This window comes from Heterocephalus glaber, unplaced genomic scaffold (genome assembly GCF_053883595.1).
Source record: "Heterocephalus glaber isolate CG9 unplaced genomic scaffold, H.glaber_assembly_v1.0 deba00001428, whole genome shotgun sequence".
NCBI lineage: Eukaryota > Metazoa > Chordata > Mammalia > Rodentia > Bathyergidae > Heterocephalus > Heterocephalus glaber.
This window is the reverse complement of record NW_028258293.1, coordinates 8,877,047-8,895,449: the sequence shown is the minus strand read 5'-3', so window position 1 is coordinate 8,895,449 and position 18,403 is coordinate 8,877,047. Positions and strand designations below refer to the sequence as shown.

At 37.1% G+C, this 18,403-nt stretch overlaps 1 protein-coding gene across 2 annotated transcripts in view; it reads left to right on the top strand.

The window, feature by feature from the left end:
• The window catches only part of Slc17a6 (solute carrier family 17 member 6), a 41,860-nt gene that overhangs the window by 11,830 nt on the left and 11,627 nt on the right, over window positions 1-18,403 (top strand). For both annotated transcript variants that reach the window (XM_004851564.4, XM_021263930.2), the window contains exons 4-7: window positions 10,903-11,017; window positions 11,984-12,071; window positions 13,519-13,605; window positions 16,141-16,283. In XM_004851564.4, the coding sequence (XP_004851621.2) occupies window positions 10,903-11,017; window positions 11,984-12,071; window positions 13,519-13,605; window positions 16,141-16,283 (433 nt within the window). The remainder of the gene's footprint in view (window positions 1-10,902; window positions 11,018-11,983; window positions 12,072-13,518; window positions 13,606-16,140; window positions 16,284-18,403) is intronic.

The following is an 18,403-nucleotide window of genomic DNA, read 5'->3' as shown; positions in this document are numbered from 1 at the left end:
TCCTTAATGATTGCATAAAATTTGATCATTTTATGCATTAAGAGAAAGGAGAGGGAAATATATTTGTGTGTGTGTGTGTGTGTGTGTGTGTGTGTGTGTGTAACAAATAGAGGAAAACAGAAATTAGGCCTCAACTTGAAAATAGTAAAAGAGAAATTCATTTTAGTATGTCATTTGAGCAGAGGAAGTCAGGAGAACAATTATAAGTGGTTTTCAAATGATTTATCATTTTGAAAGCATCTTCAATAAGCAAATGGCCCTCAGTTCATTTCTCAGAGATTATAATACTGTCTTTTGAAAAATTAAGAGCACTGGTAGGTTTCTACTTCTTTTCTAAGGGGAAGGCAAGTAAAGATTTTACACATTAATTTGAACATTTTATTCCATTTTCTTTCCCACCCAGTAACTGATGGTGTGTCTCTGACATATTTATAACATAAGTGGGTTTTAGGCTAGCACTTTAGCAGTCATTTATAAGGACTATGTAAAATGATGTATCAGTCTGGCTGAGATTCAGCAATATAAATATTTATAAATAAATATTTAATTAATAGGAATGCAGTTTATTTATTTAGTGAAAGTGTATTATTAGCTCATTACTGAAAAATATTCATAACTTACTAGAATTTTTCATTGATGGCTTATTTTAACATAGGGTAGTGAAATAAATATACTGCCTGATACTATAGAAAATTTTACTTTCCAATTAAAAATCAAAATATCCAAAAGGGAAATTAGCTATTTATTTGGGGAAATTTATTTATTTTAGAAAAAGCTCAATGTTTCTCTTGCTGCACATTGTTCACCCTGATGTAGACAACATGGCGAGCAGATCTTGAGTTTCTTCATTGACCTGGATTTTAAAGCAAAACAAAAGAGCCATAAGGGGCAAACAGAAAACAAAATTCAAAGATTAATTTTACAAATGTGTAATTGGTTAATCACATTGAAGAATTTCCTCTTTGACCACAAATTCATGAAGCCATTCTCAGATAAACTGCATTATTATTTCCTGATATTTCACATAACACTTAATCTATGTAGTCTGTGGTAAAATGTTGAAAGTGCACTTGAAGCAAATCTACAACAGAACACTACAAGACAAAGGAATTGAAAAGTGAACCTAAAAACAGCACAAATGTTTTCTTTAGACCTACTGAAGTCAAGAAATAACATGATTGATTAATTTATATAGTGCATTAGTGAAGAGAATTCTCCCTCCCCACAGTTAAAAATAAAATTGTGGAGATAGAAATCCAGCTCACTGATTTGAAACACAGAAATGATTCTCCATATAAAGTGGAAAGGAGTGAAGATAAAAGGAGCTTTCAATGAGGAGTGGATTATTCAGCAATGAATTTTCTATCTCTTTCTAAAGCATAGAGATTTGTATTAAGGGTAGGAAAAGAGAAGTTATGAATTATAAATCATCTTCCTAATTGTGGAGAGCCCATCTCAGGCGGCACATAGAATTAGAATGAAATAGAATAAGCCCGGATATCACTTAACATTTTGTGTAGAGCATCTTTCTTCCTCGCAGTGACTTTGGAAGACAAACATCTTGATAACATTTTTTTCTCCAGAGAGAACTGAAAAAATTATCAGTTACTTCCCCAAATATCATTAGGTAGGAAGAGGCAGAGCCTCCTATGATACCCAGGATGTCCAACTTCAAATTACATTCTTCTTCACTCAACACATTTCTCCTATTAAATAACTTTATGTGTTACTTAAGAACTGTTTTGAAGTCCCTTATTCACTGTATTACTTAATTCTGAGAGAGAAGTTTATCAAAAAGAGTGTGACCAGGGGATAATTTTAAGCTTTGATTTATTTACAGGGCTTTGATTGTTAGATAAGTTTTCTGACCAGAGAACAAGCTTGAAAATGTCTGCAGTGATAGACATTATTTTCAGGGTAGTAGTGGTATGAAATCCAATTATATGTGGCAAAGTTAAGACTTTACTAGGGATAATGAAACACATGAATATTAGATGTTTCCTGGTATAATCTGCCCCTCTGTCTGTTGCAATATCACACATGTGTTCAATGCATATTTTTAAGCATCAGACCAAGCAAATATCATGACTGTCAAACAAGCATACTACAGTAAACATAACTGCATTAAATATCATAAATGGTGAGGTTCTTTAAGAGGACACTAGATCACCTCATTTACCTTGGGAACAGAGGCTGTAGAGAATGCAAAGATGAACAGGAAGCATGACTGCAGTTGGTTTCAGAAAATTCCAGCATTGTTTGGAAGTTTTGAGGTTGAGGCCAGACTGGGCCATGCACTTGATCTCAGCAATCATCTCAAGTAAGAATTTATCCACAAGAGTACTCTAAATTCTAACCCATGGTTGCCAACCAGCAGTTATTCTGTGAACGCAGCCTCTTAGAATTGATAGGCTACCAGAAGAGCAATTCATCCCCATTAAAAGCTCAAGAACAAATAAGTAGTTAATTGATTAAAACGGTATTGAGATAAAGAAGATTCCAAGAAGAAAGATCTGTTATCAACCATGTATGCCTCAGGAAGGGAAGTTATTATTGCTTTTTATTTAATATCTTTAGACTACAACAATTGGATGGGCATTCCCTAAGAACATGCTCTGTAAACAAAACATTCTATTAGCACTGTGGGGATTGAAGGAGGGAAGACATTGGCTCCATTCTCCAAGAGAAACAATAGGTGAGAAGGTCACAGGATGCCTTGGGGTAAACACTGTGATGGTGACCTGCAAAGCTTTTGAAGCACCTCACAGAGGAGACCAGTTCGAAAAGATACAGATGAAATGGATGTGTACATTAAGAAAAGAAGAAGGAGAGTGAGAAAGGTGGGATTGAGAAATCAAGGGAGGTACTAAGACAGGAAGAAATTTAGAGAAAATTGTCAGCTGTCTCCTTATTATTATTAGTTTCCCTTCAGATATTTTAGATGGACTCTGCAGGACACATTAGAAGCTAATGCATCTCAATCAACCTCGTAGAACTGAATGAGAGAGGGAATGCCTAATGCATTTCTTTACACATTTCATGCAGCTAGAATTTCAGCATGGCATGGAACAGCTCTGCAACCATGGTGGTCGAGAAGTAGCACTGGGCAAAATCATTCTGAAAGGAAAGGATGATGAGGAGTAGTAATCCTCTGAAATGTCTATCAAGGGACAGGAGATTTCTGTATAATGGTAGCTAATACTTAGAGACCGTTTACTACAGAACAGACACTGATCCTTTCAAAATTGATCATTTAATCATCATGGTATTCCTTTGAAGTATGGAGCCATAGCATTTTATTTTGGGGGGCTGGGGATTTAGCTCAGTGGTTTTGCTGCCTGCTGCACAAGTGCAAAGACCCAAGTTTGATCCCCAGTACCAAAAAAAAAAAAAAAGTCAGCATTTTATTTTTTGTTCCTTAAATTCTTTCATTGGTACGTTTTAGGTATACAATACGTTTACATTTGTCATTGGGTGCTTGTACCTGTACGTGATGTATCTTGGTTCTTATTTTTTTCCCATTACCTGTGCACCCTTCACTCCCCCCACCCTTCCCTATTTACATAGATTTCATTTCCATTTTTTTTTCTTTTCTCATAATTTTTCCTTTTCCCCTTCCCCTCCCACCACCCCTACCCCTTTGGACCTTTTCTTCCTATTTCAAATGATCAATTATTCATTTTAATCATTTTAATCCTTATTTACACCTTCAGTTTCTCACACTAGAGAAACTATTCAGTATTTACACATGTGGGTCCTATTTATTTCACTTAAGAGTATCGCCTCAATGTGCATCCATTTAACTATAAATGACTCTAGTTTCTCATTCTTTATGGCTGAGTAGTACTCCATTTTATAAAAAAAACCACATCTTCTTTATCCAGTTTCCAGTTAATGGGCACTTGGGCTGTTTCCAAGCTTTAGCTATTACAAACTGTGCTGCTGTGAACAGGAGTGCACATCTATCACTGTGGTATGATTCTTTTAATTCTTTTGGGAAGATCCCCAGCAGGGGAATAGCTGGGTCAAATGGGACCTCTAGTCCTAGTTCTTTGAGGTGTCTCATACTGACTTCCACAGTAGTTGCACCAGTCTGCACTCCCACCAGCAATGGAGAAGGGTTCCTTTCTCCCCACAACCCCACCAGCATTTGTTATTGGTTGATTTCTTGTTAGCAGCTATTCTTTTTGGGGTGAGGTGGAATCTCAGTGTTGTTTTCATCTGCATCTCTCGAATGACCAGTAATGTTGAACATTTTTTCATATGTTTATTTGCTGCTTTTACTTCTTTGTCTGAGAAATGTCTGTTTATTTCAGATGCCCATTTTTGAATTGGGTCTTTATATTTGGGGGATCTGATGTTTTTCAATTCTTTATAGATTCTAGATAGTAGTCCTTTGTCTGGGGTATAGCTGCTAAAATATTTTTCCCCACATTGTAGGTTGTCTCTTAGCTCTGTTGGTGGTTTCTCTGGCAGTGCAGAAGTTTTTTAATAAGATGAGATCCCAGTTGTTGATTCTTTCTGCTAGTTCCCGTGCTACTGAGGTTTTGTTCATAAAGTCTTTTCCTATGTCAATGTCTTCAAGAGTTCTACCTAACTTATCTTCCAGCAAGTTTAGTGTTTCTGTCTTAATATTTAGATCTTTAATCCACTTTGATCTTAGTTTAGTGCGTGGTGATAGGTATGGGTCTAGTTTTAATCTTTGGCAGGTTGAAATCCAGTTTTTCCAGCACCATTTATTAAATAGGCTAGCTTTCCTCCAGTGAGGGTGGTTGGCTCCTTTGTCAAAGATGAGGTGGCTGAGTATGTCTGGAGTTGTTTCTGCATCTTCTAATCTATTCCACTGATCCTCGTATAGCATCTTAATTTTATGGATGGAGCAAGTGTGGTTTAGAAAATTTAAATGATAACAACTTGCCTGAGCCCATACTGAGTAAGAAATGAGGGTTGTAAATTAAGTTCTTATGATATAATTATTTTATCTTTTGCTCCCATGTTAGGCTGTATGAATGTCCTAAAGCATGTGACAGCTGTTCAGTCAATCTGGTCAGTGAAGACAATCGAAATCTGACCAGAGAAATTCACTGAAGTTATTTTTTTTCTTTTTGTGGTTCTGGTCATTGAGCCCATGGCCTTTTGTACTTGACTACATTCCCAGGCTGTTTGTTCATTCATTTACTTATATTGTAAGACAGGGTCTTGCTAAGCCATTAAGTTACTCGGATTCTCCAATTTTCTTTCCTTCTGCCTTAGCTTTCTAGAGTGCTGGGATTATGGTTGTGCATTGGCTTCACTTGGGTTCTTGATTTACTATCAACTGGTGCTTTTTTTAGTGGACATCTTCCTTTTCAGTGGGTGTTTCCATTCTAACCTCATATCTGCACTCCGTGATGCATGGTGGGCCTCTTATTTTACAGCAGCCACCTCTATGCATTCTAGATCTCTGTTTCTTTTGTGATGACTTGAGAAGATATCTAGCATTGCTCAGCCAGTGATTCTCAAAGTGGGACAAGAAACATCAGCATTGCCTGGGAACTTAGTAGAAGTGCAATTCTGAGGCCCACACAAACTCATCGAATCAGAAACTCTGTCACTCAGCAGCCCGGATTCTAATAGGCCGCTGTGTTATCATGCATACTAAAGTCTGGAAACTACTATGGTAAACATTTTTTTGTGGTTTTAACTTCTTTTCTGGAGTCAGTTAAGTTACTTCTTTCATTTTGTTATTAAAATCCAGATTTTATTTATAAAAGGACAAATCTCTTTATAAATAAGTCTCTCCATTCTACTACATGAGAGGGAAGTGATAGCACTCTACTGGCACTGCCCTCTGCTGTGATCATCCATCTTTCAATAAGATGTTCAGTTTTCAAAGTTTTTCTTATTTCTCTGCTTCTGACACCCTTTGTATTAGTATTTGTTCTGCTGCTGTTACGGTACAGTTGATCTTAGTGATTAAATTCAATATCCAAGGTGTATGCTCAGACTGAATAAGTGTAAATCCACAGGTCTCAGCTTACTATTTCTATGACCTGGCAAGTCATTTAAGCCCACTAGGACTTGGTTACTCCATCTCTGAAATAGGGATAGTGGTACTAGCTTTGTAACATTGATGTTGTCAGAAATGACTTTCACACTCTAATTATTTCGTAACTATTAACTAGCTCTGTTTCTACCTGCCTGGTTCACATTTATAAATTTATTCTTAGTATCAGGTGCCAGACCTTCATTTAGCTTCGCCGCAGTCTTAGGTGCTATAATACATTAATACTATCATCATACTAGTTCTAACATCCCTTAAATGCTTCAGATGTGCCAAATACCCTTCAGATGTGCCAAATACTCTTCAGATGTGCCGAATACCCTTGTGCTTTATGTAATAACTCAGAGGTTCTTTTAATATCCTCACTTTGATTAGGATAGGCGCACAGAAAGTTAAATCAACTGCTCAAGGTCACTCTAGTAATCAGTGACAGAGATGACCTTTGAACCTACACGGTCTGATTCTAGCTCAAACAACTGGTTTTAATCAATACACAGTACTGGTCTTTCTACAGGTAAGGAATCAGAAGTCTAAAGAGGTTAGGTAGCTTACCATTATGTGACAAAGGAAGAGTCATATAAAAATTTCTGCACCATATTTGTGGTTATACCCCCCATCCACTATAAGCAACTTGATCTCTTTGTTTCTCTGAAATCCACCATCATATCTGAAATGAGCATCTTGGCCACTTTGCACTTCCTGGCTTCATGAATATCTCTCCTATTCATGCCAGTAAGTCTTATACTTACTTTGCCTTAGGGACATGATCACTTCAGTCATTCTTGATGATCAACCCTAACTACACCATCTGCCCAAGGTTGTCCACTACCTTGTCCTATCTAAGTTTCTTCAAGCTTACCACAGTCACCATTCTTCTTTAGACTTTCTTACTCCTGCAGCACCATGTCCAGTCATTTTCAGTACTGCCCTAGTTTCTGGGGCAGCCATGCACTACATGATGATATTTTAGTCAATGACAGGGCACAGATATAGTGATGGTTTTATAAATTTTACTGGCCAGTAATTTAGCCATCATATTTGGTGTAAACATACTCTATGACGTTTGCACAATGATGAAATCACCAAGCGATGCCTTTCTTAGAAAGTTTTCCCATAGTTAAGTGATCCACCCCTGTGTAGAAAATAACTTTCTCTATTTTTAGAACTTTGTTGATCTATTCCTTATTTTTGAAATTTCTGCTTTCTTTTTGTTCATCTTCCATGGCCCAGCTAGAAGATCCCCCGGGAAAGGTTTCCTTCCCGTTTAACCTCTCAGGAAATGGACCTTCCCTCTTCTGTTAGCCTATGTGTATTTCTGCTAAGGCCTTTGGCACATGTTGTCTCTTGCTTCCTTGTTTTTTTCTTGCCCTCTCCTCGTACGCCGAGGCCCATCTTGCCTGTCTGCTTGTCTTACAGCCTCACTTAGATGAAAGAGCACAGATTTTTATATCAGGGAGCTCTACATTCAAATTTAAACTCTACCTATGACTCATTTTTTTTTCTTAGCCAATCTTTTTATTTCAATTTCCTTATTTGTAAAATGTGAGGAAAGTCTAACACAGGAGGCTCATGTGAGTCTCAGATGAGTTACTGTAGATGTAGAAAGTGGAGTGAGTGTTCTGTGACCCTTAGGCCCTTCCCCTACTCAATACTCTGCTGTGAATACAGTGTTACAGATGTTCAAAGCGTGAACGTGTAAATGAATGGTGAGTAGGGAAGCTGCTTTAGTTGTGGCTGTGTGGTAAGAGAAAGTGCAAAAGCTTCTTTCATAGGGCAAGATTTTAATAATTATAACTTTAATTACTTGGATGTTAATGTGAGTAGCAATTATATAGAATAAGGTCATGGGAAGTTGGATAGAATTCAGTCTAAACTAGCATTTTCAGAAGAAATGCTCTCTTAGCTACTTTCTTCATTTCTGGGACAAATAGCTGAGGCCACATCTTAAAGGAAAAGAGATTTATTTTGACTCACAGTTACACTCCATGGTCAGTTGGCTCCAAAGCAGAAACAGCATGGAGGGGCCTGGATGGAGTGAGGTTGCTTATGTCATGGCGGCCAGGAAGCAGAGAGAAATGGAAGGGAACCAGGAAGGGAGATGCTGCACACTGTTCCAGCTCCTGTCCCTGGGGACCCCGTCTAACCAGAGCCCCCCTTCTAACTGTAATCCAGCTGCATCGACAGCACCCCCATAATCCTCTCATAAGCACACGAGGCATTTCGATCTAAAGTGTAAAAAATGTCAAGTACTAATAAAAATGGAGAGAGGAATTAATGAGCCAAAAAACATTTAGACAATGTCTGGGAGTCTCTAATTGGGACCACTATTCAGGGCACTTGTGCAAGGTAAACATGAAAGTGAGCTATTGTCATATTATTGGACGGATATTAGTATGATTTCAAGTGTGTTTGTTTTATGATCTTGCTGTAGCATATACATTACCAGAGGTAAATCTCAGTGGCAAAACCCACTGGCTTTGAAATAAGATTGAATTGTTTCTGACATAGGTCTCCCTTATTTAGCACAGGTTAGAAACTCAAACAAGTGAATTCATTTGTGTAAGGATTTGTTTCTTTTTCAAAATAGGAATATATTAATAAGCATATGCCTCCTGGCTGTGACATGGTTGTAGAGTTTATGGCATGTGGAATATTAGCATGGCATCCATTAAGTCAAATAGACACTCATTAACTTCAGCTCTGACCATCATGGTCATTGTTCAAATAGTTCATAATTGATTCAGTTCTATTGGGGACTGAATTTTGTCCCACAGGGGACATTTGGAAATTTCTGAGGACATTTTTAGTTCTCATAAATTGGGGGTGGAAGGGAGCATGCTACTGGGATCTACTGGGTAAAGCACAGAGATGCTACTGAATGTCATAAATACCCACATTAGAATCACCCGGCCCATAATGTCAGTAATGCAGAGATGGAGAGATTCTAAGCTAATGAATGAGTAAAATTCATCTCTCACCAACTTGTCTAGTAACAGGACTATTTAAAAACCTTTCTAGAAGGGGGAGAGAAAATGCCAACAGAAGTTATATCCACAGAAAATAATACTTATACATTGGATCTCTAAAAGAATTATAAAAAAGACACAAATGTTACATAAACCTGAATCCAAAACCTTTTTCCTTAAATCTTAGCATGCAATATCACTTTTTTTTTTTTTTTTTTTTCGTACCGGGGATTGAACTCAGGTCCTTATACTTGCGCTTCAGGCGGCGAAACCGCTGAGCTAAATCCCCAGCCCGCAGTATCATCTTTGACTTAAAACTGAACTGAACGTAACTATTACATGGAGGGCAGAGGGAAAAAGAAGCAGAAATTCAGCTGATTAGTCACCACCTCACTGGAGAAAGCCCCCAAGGGAAGGTGGATATGCCTGCAGATATTTTTACACAACAATGCTTGACCAGGGTGCATGACAGATTTTAGAAAATAGAGGTGTTCTGGTTCAGTCTTTCATAAAAATGTTCATCAAATTTCATTGTCAAATTAACAATAACCAAAGCCAGTCTCAGAAGTCCAGGCCTAGAATAAAGATATGCCATGTATATGAACCTAGCAACCTCAATGAATGTAAATATTATATGCGTAAGCATGAGCTAAGTTTAATAATATCAACAAGAATTAAAATAAAGGGGAATTAAAGGAGAAGAAAGGTAGGGGAATGGAAGGGGATTAAAAAAAGAAACAAGTTGTAATATGTACACTTGTACAGTACTCACTTCTCAATATGATTATAAACTGTGTTCTGCAAACATGTACTAATGAAAAATATAAATAAAGATAACAAAGTTACCATGGAAAAAAAGAAGCCCAGGTCTTTAATAGATAGATTGAAATGAGTCCTTGGAAAAATTGCAGCAGCCAACTTTGACTGAATTCAAATGATTTGATGAGACTTTATCCAGACACATAGATTAGCTCATTAGAGATAATATCTTCCCAAAACATCTCTTTGAGAGAATAATTCTAAAGTTCTCAAGTTGAGGTATTTTTTCTTTCTTAGTATGCAGACTATAGAAGACTTTTTACAAAAGAAAAATGGTGGAACAGCATAGAAAACTTACTAACAAGTGGGTAAAGTGTTTACCATCATAGTTACTCAACTATTTCTTGAACTGTGTGTACTCATGATGTTGGTTGTGTGTCTTGGTCTATCCACCTACTCTTCTGCCTCCAAACATGGAGAGAAAGAAAGGGAAGGGTAAGGCGGAAAAAGGAAAGAAAACTGAGGTAGATATATTAAGTACAGTTATTTCTATTATGAAAACATGTTGTGAGATCTACTCGTGAGTTTTTCCTGGGGGTATTTAAATATGATTCTCTTTATAAATTTTCTCTGTATATGGAGCTTGTAGGGAGGTTGCCAAGTTGGATAATGTGACTCAGAACTGTTTATGCATTCATTATTTTTTCAACAACTCTTCAGAGAGTTCCAGCTGTGTAGCGGACACTGCACTAAGTGCTGGGGGTGCAATTGATATGAAGAGCAGGATTTTGTCCTTAAAAAGCTTACACTGTAGACTGAGAGTTGGACAAAGCACACATAAAAGGATTCATTAAGTATTTTCGAATTGTAAATGGGTCTATGAAGAAGTAACGATCATCAGGTCCTTCTTCTACTTTTTGTGCATCAGATGATGTATATAACTTTCAGATACTGATAATATGTATTTATAATGGCTAGCCAGTTGAGCCCAGGATATATTTTATTATTTCAGAAAAATGACCTTAAATTACTAGTTATTGTTGATTACCTTCACTGTTGCATTTGGCATGCGAAGTTTAGATCTGTGTCTGTAAAGTGCTGAAGCAAAACAGTGTTTGATCTTTTCTGTTTCAGGGTGTTTGGAGCCGCCATACTTCTAACCTCTACCCTAAACATGCTAATCCCATCAGCAGCCAGAGTGCATTACGGATGCGTCATCTTTGTTAGAATCCTGCAGGGACTTGTTGAGGTATGGAACGATAGGATGACATCATTTTAAACTGGTGTGTTACTGAGAGCTACTGATTTATCTTTGTCTTCTATAAATGAACGTATTTTTAAGTTGTGCCATTTACTGTTAGAGTAAAAAAATGAAACATTAAAAACAAAATGAAACATTGAAATTCTTAAACAATCAGATATTTGAGAATTGAACCCAGGACTTCATTTGTGCTAGGCAAGCACTCGACCTTTGAGCAAGCCCTGACCCCCAGTCCTTGGGAGTTTTATACAAGTCCTTGTTATCCTTTAGTCATCGCATTTCCACTGAAATATTTCACTGGGTATCTTTACCTAGCGATTGGCTGCTGCCTCCATCATCTTGTGGACTTTGAAGGAATATCAGCTGAAAAATGAGTTTGGAGTAACTATTGTCACTTTCTTTCTATGGTTTATGGTGAAAATGGATAATCTAAAATATTAAGGCACTGAAAAAACCCTTCAAAACAGAAAAAGAGTGATACGATCAAAATAATAGAAATCAGGGAGTTATTTTAAATGTCTTAAATTCTAGATACTACTTCCAGGAAGTAAGAGTGCCTAATAGCCCAGCCCCACCTGATCCTCTGGTTTTGGAGGAAAATCACTGAATTTAATGCCTCCCAAAGAGATCTTCCAAATTTTCCAGCCTATTAAGAATTTCAGCCAACTTGAGTAATGAGGCTTTTCCTTTTGCCTTAATTGGAAGAAATTTAAGGTGGAAGACAGACCTGAAAGGCAGGAGAATTTGACCAGGTCACTAGACAGACTGTGTTCCTAGAGGGTCTGGACTGAAACCTTTCATAATGGAATTTCAGGGAGTCACTGAGGGCCCTTGAGTAGCCGCGGTCTCTGTACCTGTGACCACCCCATAGGAAAGAGCCAGAGGGAAGGCAGTGGTCGTATTTTCCTTTGACCTTGCACCCTGAAAGGTGATGTTTGCCTCTCCCTGTCACAGGGTGTCACCTACCCAGCATGCCACGGGATCTGGAGCAAATGGGCCCCTCCCCTGGAGAGGAGCAGGCTGGCGACCACCTCGTTCTGTGGTGAGTGCTGGGGTGAACGCACAAGAGGAATGTGGCAAGAATTACAAGTTTGGTAAACTCACCTTTAAAACTATTGGAGTCTGGGCTAGGGTAAGCTCTCAACCACCAGTCCAATTTCTTTAGTACTTAGTGTTCTCCTTCCACAATCTATTTATCATGTGTTTTATATTTTTTGAGAAGTTGATTCATTTTAGTTTTTCAAGCATATTTATGGGAGGTTTTTATAACACTGTCTTACTGTTTTTTGAGAATCTCAGTTCTATTTTTTGTTAAACAAAAACAAATATATAAAAAATAATATAATTTTGAACACATTTACAAAGGTGAAAATACAAAGAAATAAAGACTGTTGACTTATGTTAACGTTAAACAATTGATTTTGCTTGGAATCTTATCAGGTATTAAATCTAATAATTTATTAGAATTTATATTTGATACAAATATATTATAGTTATAGTGGCCAAATTGAGGATAACAAAATCATAGCCCATAGAAAATAACTGTTATAATTAAAATCAATATAGTCTTAAACTATTCTAAGTACTATTACTATAATTTTCTGTTTACTAAAACTTTAATTTCTAGATATAAAATGATCTGGCTGCCATTTAGGAAACAAAATTAATATACATTTATTAAACCACAGTCTAAAGTTTTGACGCTTAGGGCTCTTTTGGCTAACGTGAAACTGATTCAGCGCTAACTTTTAAAATATTCTAGGAGAATCATTTAAGAAATGATTTAAGATCATATTCTTTTTTTGTCTGCAAAATGTTTTCCATTTTTGTACCCAAACTGTAAAGCAGGAAGATAATTCCTTTCTATAGCTGACCAAAGGAGAACATAAACCCATTTTAAAGCTCAGGGACTTGAATGACAGCAAATAATCTTACCAACAGGAAATTAGGCTATTTTTCCTTTATATCCAGACCATAATGAGTGCTTAGCAATATTATTGCCTAAAGATGTTGAACTTAAAGGGGCTTAAGTTACAGGGCACAAATAGGACCATTTTTTTGTGCATACATCTAAGACACTCTTTTCACAATAGCCTTTGATACTTTTTACCCCCCTAAAACCTAGACTGTGGCTCTGCTAGAAGAAGATAGACACCCAAGTTTCAGGAATGGCTTGTCAGCGTCTGGTCAGTGTTGAAACATTGTCCCGCCCAGCGCACGTCTGTGCGGGACACAGGGCAGCCAGTGTGACTCCTTCATTATTTTACAAACTGCTGTCTTGGGTTGAGGGCTGTGGCTCTCAGTGTAGTCACCGTGCTCCTGTATCTGTGAGCAAGCACACACGCGTTCGGTAAGGGTGTGTATGTGTGTGGGTGTGCATGCGCCGGAGAGTGCAACTGGATTTGCGTGAACAAACCCGGAAACATGACATGAAGTCCAAATGTCGAGTGAGTTCACTTACTCTCCTCCCGTTCTTCCTCGTCCCCTAGGTTCCTATGCTGGGGCTGTGATTGCCATGCCTTTAGCTGGCATTCTTGTACAGTACACCGGGTGGTCTTCCGTGTTTTACGTCTATGGTACGTCACACTTCCTTACGAGATGTGTATGGGCTAAGAGAAACAAGGTTGCAGACGATGAAAGAGATCGCTGAGTATTTCTTTTTTTATTCATTTTCTCACCTTAAGAATCTTTTCCTTGTTTGAAAACAAAAACAAACGCAATATTTTAATTCTCCTATTTCCTTACATTGTTATTTATTGTTTTAAAAAGCAATACAATTCCTGATGAAGACTATGTAATGTATGAAACCTGTTGAATTATGAAGAGCAGCTCTTCGTTAAAAGCTGATGAGGAGGAGAGCTAAACAGCAGCCTGCCTCTCTCTTTTGCTCCTCTTCCTTGGGCATCTCCCTGGCTCTGCAGCCTCAAGGCTGAACAGGGGCAGAAATCAGGGAGAGGGTGGCGTTGTGACTGCTGCTCCTCCATTTTGTGGTGAAATATCCATAAACGGCTACAGTACACAAGCAGTACAGTGGCACTCGCTAGTCTTTGCTCCCTCAGAATTAAAGGCAATTAAGCCCTCACCTTGAAATAAAAAATGAAACCCTAAATCGAAGCATACCAACAAGAAACTGAAATCTTAGCACTTAAAAGTTCCCCTAAAGTCTTTCCCTCCGAGACCCATCTTGTGATAACGAAGGGAGGAGAAATGATAGAACTGGAGTCCAACTGAAATTGTCACGGATTAATGGCATTTGGGGATATGGGCCTGAGAGAGCATGAAATATTAATGACATCATGCCATAGACGAGTGTCTGGATGCTCCCAATTTCACCTTAATTTGTTCTCATTTTTTAATGTTCTCATCAGAACAAATGACCCTTCATGCAAGTGTTACTTTATAGTGTGTGCCGTTTGAAAGCTCAAAGGCCATTGACAGGTTTTGGATTCATGAAGGCCCTAAATATTAAACCATATATGCATCTGCATGCATTTTTCTAGAGATATCTTTTCTTATGAAGTTTTGCTTCACACTTTTTATTAGATTTTTCAAAGGACCCATAATTCAACAAAGTTAAAAGCAAAAGCACTTGGTTATAAGGTGAATAATAAATAATTAGTTTGCCTGTCAAGCCCTCTGGTTGCGCTTCAGTTCATTACTTAATCGAAGATGTGATATGACTTCAAATACTAAGTATATTTCTTCAAAGCTTGATCATTTTTAAGGGGGAAAAGAAGACTAATTTAAATAAAGCACTGATTAAAAATTAGTATCAGTATTTCAAATTATATCTCATTTAATATTTATCATCGATTGATACAAAGTAGAGGCATAAATATTAGTTTGCCTAAAAAAGTCACAGTACTTGCTTACTTGCTGTCTGTGACAAAAACAGCTCTTGAGCTACACATTTGATATTTATGTTTTAAAAATTAAAGAGATAAAACTTGTATAGCAGTATGCATTGAGAAAGGTAATGTGCATGAAGCAATTAGAAGAGGACATAGTACTTTAGATAAATTTAGAGAATGGTAATGATGGTTACTACTGAATTACAAGAGCTCTTGTTTATTAGATGCTTAATTTATGCCATCCAGTGTTCTGGTTTATTTATACATTATCTCTTTTCACTTTTCTTTGCTACAATCCCATACAATGATTTGTTTTTCCATTTTATAGTGAAGGTTTAGAGGGATTCGGGTTCCTGATTGGCTCATATGGCTCATCAGTGACAGCTAGAATACGACTGTGGGCGTGTCCTATTCTGTAGCCATTGCATTCCACCACATTTTCAGTTTCACACCCTGATTCCAAGTCATGTTTGCTTGCACGTTGTGAGAACAGGACTCACAAGCTATGTATAGTATTAAGACCATTTCTTAGAGATTCAGTAGGCAAAATATAAAGTATAAGAGAGCTCGAGGTGTTTAGATTGTTACCCAGGGGACAAAGGGAACAGTTAAGGGAAAACTGAAATGACTCAATGCTAGGAAAACAGAATAAACTCCTGGAAATTCTTTCTGGTATTAATACTCACTTATTTATATTGTACAATAAGCACATGTTTTAATATTTAGAGGGCTAAATAAGAAGAGTATGAACAGTACTTCCATCTAGTTTGGGACCATGGCATTTCTAACCTTCGTCTGCCCAAAGGCTGTTCAATAGTATATGCTGAAAATTATATATTATAAGGATACATCTAGTATAAAATTTTATCACACTAATTATAAAGGTTCTTTTTTTCATGTAATATAGTGACAGGCTAAAATAATATTCTGGATTTTATTTAGTATTCTGCTTTCTAGGTTGGAAGTGGTAACAGGAGAAAGGAATGAACATTTTTCCCCCCTCTGGAAATGATGACCATTTTAATATATTCAGCGCAAGAAAATAAGTACAGGAATCATCTCTAAAAAATACTTTTGAGCACAAGAATTTGCTTGTTCATTGTATTTTTCCCACTTAGCCAAGCACTTGGAATGGGAACTGCTTTCATGCATAGGCTGTATGCAGACTGTAGATGTAGTTTTATTTCAGTGTGTAACTGCTAAGTGGAAATATTTGTGATAGCTATTGTTGACTTCCTCTTTTTGCACTGTTTCTTGCAGGAAGTTTTGGAATGGTCTGGTACATGTTTTGGCTTTTGGTGTCTTATGAGAGCCCTGCAAAGCACCCTACTATTACAGACGAAGAACGTAGGTACATAGAAGAAAGCATTGGAGAGAGTGCGAATCTGTTAGGGGCAATGGAAGTAAGAACTTTATTATGGTGTATATTTCTCTTGTTTCCCATCTCATGATGAACCAGACTATTTTATAAGTCCCTCTGTATTAAAACTAATTTGGTATTAATCATTATTATTATTTTCTTTTTTATGTATCCATGTTCCTTCCCTCACTTAGGAATGATTGTTACTTCCTTCATCCATAATCTCTCTCTCTCTCTCTCTTTTTCCCCTGTACAGGGAATTGAACTCAGGACTTTGCACTTGCTAGGCAGGTGCGGTGCTACTGAGCTATGGGTTTCTCTATCTTTTCTTAAGTATCCTAAAATCTGCCTTTGATTTTAAGTATGGCTATAGAACTAAGCAGATTTTCATAAATAGCTCTATATGGTACATAATTTAAGTAAATTGAACCAATATGTTAATTTTAAATAATAATAAACCTCAATTTGGTCATGAAAATGGCTCTTTTTGTTTAATAAATATTCTGACTTCAGGCTTGTTACATGTGATTCAGAAAACATTGAAGCATTAGAAGGCCAGCAATAGCTTACATGAAAAATATTCTTAACATATTTTAATTTTTTTAATTGATGAAATATCATCATTTTTTAAAATTGGGAAATGGGAAGAAAATGTTCAAATGAGAAGGAGAGCAAGGGGGAGAGGGAAAGGAAGAAAAGGACAAAACAAAAAGAATAGAAGGAAAAAATGAAACAAAGCTTTTGAAAATAAGGAGAGAAAGAGGAGTTGAAGGGAGGGGAAGGAAAAGGGAAAAAAAGAAGAAGCAAGATATATCATGTGCAGGTACAAATTCACTACAATAAATGTGATCATTATGCATATCTAAAATGTACCAATAAAAAAGTGTAAAAAATTATTATTATGAATACCATGGCTTCTAAAGATAATATTATAAAGCGTTTTTCTTTGCATTTAGTTTCTTGTGGAGGATTTGCCTACAGAGAATGAAAATACATTTCTGTTTCAAAAATACAAATATTTTACTCCACGTGTCATTAATATACCATACATAAAAATTAATAAAGCCATTTAATATTATTTTTAAATAGTCATTAGCAAAAGCAGGATTTGGTATTCTAATAACTGTGTTTCTTTACACTAAGAGTTGGAAGGTATAATTCACTGGTTGAGGAGCTGGAGCCCCTTATACTTTATACCTTTATAGCTCTCCTATTTTTTAAATGCTCCCTTGCTCATTCTAAGTGTGTTTGACTTCAGCTCTGATTTACTAATTCATTTGTTAGGAAATGCTTGCCTTTTACATGTCACCCTATGCAGAAATGTCGGCCATCCATTGTTACTGAGCATATTTTGGTTGGTAATGAGTGAGAAGTGTCCCATATTGGATATCATTCAGAAGTGAAGTCTTCAGTTTTGTAAATCCTTACATTGTAGTTGTTGCTTGGACTAGACAGCTTGGCATTTGAACTTTCCACTTCCTGTTTCCTTCAGCCACTGGGCTGATAATTATTTTCTAATGGGGCTAATCAAGAAGCAAGTGAGGATGTAGAGGTGGGTGGGACTGGTATAGTGTACTCTAGTGCCTACCACCTGCAGTTACTGAGGGCAGAAGCTAAACACAGGCTGTTCTAAGACTAGTTCCCTCCCAAGTTAGCCTTTATTTCTACAGCCCCAATCCCCCAAAGAAAAGTTTGGATCAGCCTTTATCCTCATGAGCATATTATTTTTCTTCATTTCTCCGTTCTTGAGAGATCACATATCGAGATCAAACATAAATTTTTAAGGAGTCAGAGCTTTATTCTGTGAAATCCAGTTCCCAGAAATAAACCCCAAAAGAATAGGAAGTAGGTTGATAAGGCAGCATAATATCCAGCTCCCCATTTCCTGTACCTTATGTTTTTTGGCAAGTGCAATGTATTTCCTCCGCTGCTGTTTCATACATGTACTTACGGCCTCGCAGTAAATCCAGGCGTGGGCTTAGGTTCAAGCTTTTCGGAAAAACATGCCACAGGCTTCACCCACGGGGGTGACCCTGGTGGTCAATCAGGGCATGGAAAGAAGTCTGTGAAAAAGGGACCCTACCCAGAAATATCTTTAGGGCACATAGGTGCAAACATTGTCATTTATTTCACTTTTGTTTTGCTGAAGTATAGCAAAATAAA